Consider the following 4,936-nt stretch of genomic DNA (forward strand, 5'->3'; position numbering starts at 1 on the left):
GGGGGGCCGGGGACCCCGCCTCCGTCACCGCGGGCCTGGGGCTGCAGCCCGCCGCGCCCTCCCCGCCCATGGCCCGGAGGGTAGGTGTGGGGGACCCCTCCGCACCCCTCTGCCCCTCCCCCCCCCGGCTGTCCAGCCCTCGGTCTCCCTGACGCTCTCTGCCCCTTAGCACCAGCTCCTCGCGTGTCCCCTCTTTCTGTCCCTAGTCCTCTCCATCTCAGCCCTTTATCCCGGCACCCTCCATCTAGCCGTCCCCTCCTCGCCTGCCTCGGATCTACTTTTGTTTGCGACCTGGCCACCTCGAGTTAGGGGAGGGGACGGTGTGGGAGAGGTGAGTCTCACCAGGCCGCTTCTGGGCAAGTGATACTCGTTGGCTTTGGGTCCTGGGCAACAGCAGGTGAGAGAGGAGGGCGGGTGGGGACAAGGTCTTGGGAGGAGGTGAGGACCCCGTGTCGTGGGAGTGTGCTGAGCATCGCGGGAGCAGCCGGAGTCAACTTCGGAGCTCTGGAGAAGTTGGGAGAGGAGCAGAAGGCGGGGAGAGGAAGGAGACAGGAGCGGAACCCGTGGAGGGCCAGGTCTGCCCGGGTCAGAGGAGGCTCCGCAGGCAGGACACTAGCCTTTGCTCGTCCTTTTTCCTCTTGGAGACCCGTGTCTTCATCGCCAAGGTCAGGGTTTGACCAGGTGATGGAAGGGACCCTGTGCCCTCCGGGTGAGTGGTGCTGGGATCACAGGACTGGAAATGTAACCCTGAGGCTCTTGTCTCTCCTCTCCGGGCAGTTTGCACCAGTGTGTCTGCCCTGCCCTTCCACACTTGACGTTTGATAATGTGTGCCAGGCACAGTGCAACTGTCCTGCCCTGGTCGCTCTCAGTCATCCCTCTGCATCTCTGTGGGCTGTGTATGGGAAGTTGCTGGTGACTCCAGGGGTGTGGCACTCAGCCTCCCTGTCCTGATGTGCACCCGTGTGTGTGTGTGTGTGTGTGTGTGCGCGCGCGCGTGTGTGCGCACGTGACACACCAGCATGTGCACGTGATCCCATGTGTGGTGGAATCCCGTGGTGAATGAGTGTGACCTGTGTGAAGACACACTCAGGCGTGCATATCTGACATCTGTGAAATGAGATGCGAAGTGCGAGGGAAGGCACTTGTACCAACAGTGCTTCGTCCCACAGGATGTGTCCCAGTGACCCCATCTCTGCATCTCTGAATCTCTGTACCTTTCCCTCCCCTGGCAGCTACCAGTCAGTGAGACCTCGAGACCTCACTAGGTCTCTTTATCCTGGTTCTCCTGCCACAGTTGGGAATACCAAGAGAACATTTTTTTTTTCCAAACCCCAGAGCACAAGGAAAGACCCTGGGTTGGCACTTTGCCTACCCCTCCCCTTGCTCCTTGGGATACTGGGGTTAAGGGCTAGGGGATAGGTAATAGGTGACAGAGGGCACATTCCCTGGCTCTGGCTGTGTGGCTGAGTCTCGGGATGCTGACTCACTGGGCTCCCTCTTACCTCCCCCAGTACGATGAGCTGCCCCACTACCCAGGCCTCGTGGAAGGCTCAGCAGCCCTGGCTGGCTTCTCGGAGGCAGCGCCCCCCGCACCTGGAGGCCCTGGGCCCTACGGACCGCACCGGCCACCCCCACCCCCTGGCCTGGATAGTGATGATCTGAAGAGGGAAAAGGATGAGATCTATGGGTGAGTGTGGCCCACGAAGGTTCTTGCGCCTTCCTGAGTCCAGGTGGCCTGTTGCTCTCTGGGTCTGTCCCTCTCTGTGTGTGGTCTTTCTGTCTCCCCGTCCAGGTGTTTTCTCCAGGTCTCATTTCTTCCCAGTCCCCTCTTACCTTCTTCATTTTTTATTTCTTTCTTTCTGCTTGTCTTTTTTTTTTTAATTTTATTTATTTATGTGTGTGTGTGTGTGTGTGTGTGTGTGTGTGTGGCCAGCTCAGCCCACCAGGGGGCGGGGCTGGCTGGCATGTGGTGCTGGGGGATTGAACTGCGGTCCCTGTGCTTTGTTAAGTTTGTTCTAAGTAGGTGCTTTAGACCACTGAGCCATCTCACCAGCCCTCTTTCTGCTTGTCTTAATATTATTTTTGTAAGAAAAAAAGTTTACTGTATATGTAGTGCGATTCTGGCTGGCCTACGTACGTACGTAGGGGATGACAGTTACGTGCCTCCACACCTGATCGCACCTCCCTCCTGAGCCCTCTGCTCTCCCTCCTCCCCAGACACCCGCTCTTCCCACTGCTGGCCCTGGTCTTTGAGAAATGTGAGCTGGCCACGTGCTCACCCCGAGATGGGGTGGGAGCTGGGCTGGGCACACCCCCTGGGGGTGATGTCTGCTCCTCGGATTCCTTCAGTGAGGACATTGCTGCCTTTGCCAAGCAGGTGAGCAGGGCCATCCAACCCCAAGGCACCAGGAGAGCCACGGCGGCAGGCAGGACCCAGGCGGCAACCTCTCTGGTCTCTCTCTTTCCCCTAGGTTCGCTCTGAGAAGCCCCTCTTCTCTTCCAACCCAGAGCTGGACAACCTGGTGAGCCCTGGGCCCTCCTCCAGGGCCTACTCCATATCCCTGGGGGTGCTGGGAGGGCAGAGAGAAAACCTGATCCTTGCCTCACACTACAGCCTTGTTGCCCATTTACAAATAACAGAGTCTAGAATTTGAGAACAGGACTCGTTGGCCCGAGTTCAAATCCTACCTCTGCTACTCACTAGCTCCATGAGGCCTCAGTCCTCCTCTGTGAAGGGGGACAGAGGGTGAGATGGAGTGGAAGGGGAGGAGGGAGGAATACTGGGGCTGCCACCCCATTGGCCCCAATCTCCCTACAGGGCTTCCTTTTGACCTAAACCTTTGGCAAAGGACTCTAAGAAATGCAGTTTATAGGGACAGGGGCAGGAGTCAGGGGTACACTATGCCTGCATACTGTGTCCCAGCCCACTCCTGGGCCGGACGTTTTCTCTCTCTGCCTCTGCCTCAGCCTCGGCCTCGGCCTCTCACCCTTCCTCTGGGCTTGTGCTCCATCTCCCTCCCCTCCCATTATGTCCCTCTGGCTCTGTCCTATCTCTGTTACGCTGAGCTGCCCTCCCGGCCCTTGCAGATGATCCAGGCCATCCAGGTGCTGCGCTTCCACCTGCTGGAGTTGGAGAAGGTGAGTGCTTCTCCTGCTCAACCCCAGTGCCCAGCTCCCTTTGCCCCCTGCCACCCCCATCCCCAGCAGCCCAACCCTGGCCCCTGGGTGGCCCCCCCAGTACCCCGGTGCCCCCCCAGGTCCACGACCTGTGCGACAACTTCTGTCACCGCTACATCACCTGCCTCAAGGGAAAGATGCCCATCGACCTGGTCATCGAGGATCGGGACGCTGGCTGCAGGGAGGACCTTGAGGACTACCCGGCCTCCTGCCCCAGCCTCCCAGACCAGGTGGGTCTAGGACAGAGCATCATGCATCGCCAGAGCCAGCACAGGGGTGCACAGCACATCACCGTACCCCAGATGCACCCCGGCCATAGGGCATGCACCAGCAACGCAAAGGCTGTCCAAGTACACACACACACAGGCACACACCAGCAGCTTCAGGCACCACCCACACAGTTCACACGCAGCTACCCAAATCCAGCTATGCGACAGACAGTAGCACCTAGGGTGCCTTGAAACACCAGGGCCCTGGACAGCAGGGCAGATCCAGTCGCTGATTCAGCTCCGGCAACATTACATCCTCCTGCCACCAGATTCAAACACAGCCACCCTCGGACCCCAGGGAGTATGGTGCCCCTCCCCCACTCATGTGCTTGCACGCGCAGGGTCAGGTCTTGTGTGAGTCCCAGGCAGTCTCATGGAGGACTTACACACAGGACAGCTGTGAGGGTCCAAACTCACATGGAAATAGAAAAATGACACCAAAGGCTGGGCATGGTGTACACCTGTAATCACAGCACTTGAGAGGGAGGCTGAGGCAGGAGGATCACTGAGAATTCAAAGCCACCCAATGGGGTACATAGGGAGGAGACCCTATCTCAAAAAAAGAAGGGATACCTGGGGAAAAAGCCCTGAGGGCCACACTAGGTGTTCAGAGTGTCACCATAGACAGCTGCAAGGCCGCACAGCGTGAAGTCAGATGCAGGACCAGAGCACAGCTGAGGAAGGGGCAAGGCACGCAGTCAGAGGGGCCTCGTGCTGGCCAGAACCTTGCATGTGGACAACTGGGGACAAGTCCCTGGCAGGCTCCTATTTGGACCTCATGGCCTTGGGCACACTTATGTGACAGTCCCTGGTGGCCACCCCCACTCTGTGTCCTGGTCAAGTCATAAACCCCCTTGTGTGGGAGTCAGAGTAGCCACACGCACAGCCCCACAACCAAGGCGCCACCTTCAAACCCCTCACATGGCACCCCTGGGTCAGGGACAGCTCACACACACACTGCACCAAGCCTCAGCCAGTGCCACATGGTGCTGCACCACAGCCACACGCTGTCTGGGGACACCATGCCACACCCACCAACCATCACATTCAGGGATGTCACGCTCAGTTACGTGCCCCAGGAAAGCCCAGGGCAGCTTCAGGCTCATCCCCTCAGTGCCACCCCTCACCCACAGCAGCCAGTCGGGATCCAGACTGTGAAACTGTCAGGTGACAGCCACAGCCACACTCAGGCCTGCCCTCAAGCTCACTATTTGGATCAGGCTAGCCTTGAATTTGTGGTGATTCTCCTGCCTCAGCCTCCTGAGGGCTGGGATTACAGGTGTGCGCCACCACATCCAGCTCCCATCTTTATTTTATTTTATTGTACCTGGGATAGAACCCAGGGCTTGGGGCTGGTGAGATGGCTCAGTGGTCTAAAGCACCTACTTAGAATAAGCTTAGCAAAGCACAGGGACCGCGGTTCAATCCCCCAGCACCACATGCCAGCCAGCCCCGCCCCCTGGTGGGCTGAGCTGGCCACACACACACA

At 58.7% G+C, this 4,936-nt stretch overlaps 1 protein-coding gene across 2 annotated transcripts in view; it reads left to right on the plus strand.

Moving 5' to 3' along the window:
* Window positions 1–8: 8 nt before the first annotated feature.
* The window catches only part of Meis3 (Meis homeobox 3), an 11,603-nt gene continuing 6,675 nt past the window's right edge, over window positions 9–4,936 (plus strand). The window contains exons 1-6 of one of the 2 annotated variants that reach the window (XM_004644270.2): window positions 9–80; window positions 1,513–1,688; window positions 2,219–2,378; window positions 2,473–2,523; window positions 3,089–3,139; window positions 3,259–3,408. In XM_004644270.2, coding sequence (XP_004644327.1) covers window positions 69–80; window positions 1,513–1,688; window positions 2,219–2,378; window positions 2,473–2,523; window positions 3,089–3,139; window positions 3,259–3,408 — 600 coding nt within the window. In that variant the 5' untranslated portion in view covers window positions 9–68. The remainder of the gene's footprint in view (window positions 81–1,512; window positions 1,689–2,218; window positions 2,379–2,472; window positions 2,524–3,088; window positions 3,140–3,258; window positions 3,409–4,936) is intronic. The other variant, XM_004644272.2, reaches the window with a different exon arrangement.

Source organism: Octodon degus, unplaced genomic scaffold, assembly GCF_000260255.1.
Source record: "Octodon degus isolate 3935 unplaced genomic scaffold, OctDeg1.0 scaffold00197, whole genome shotgun sequence".
NCBI classification, from domain to species: domain Eukaryota; kingdom Metazoa; phylum Chordata; class Mammalia; order Rodentia; family Octodontidae; genus Octodon; species Octodon degus.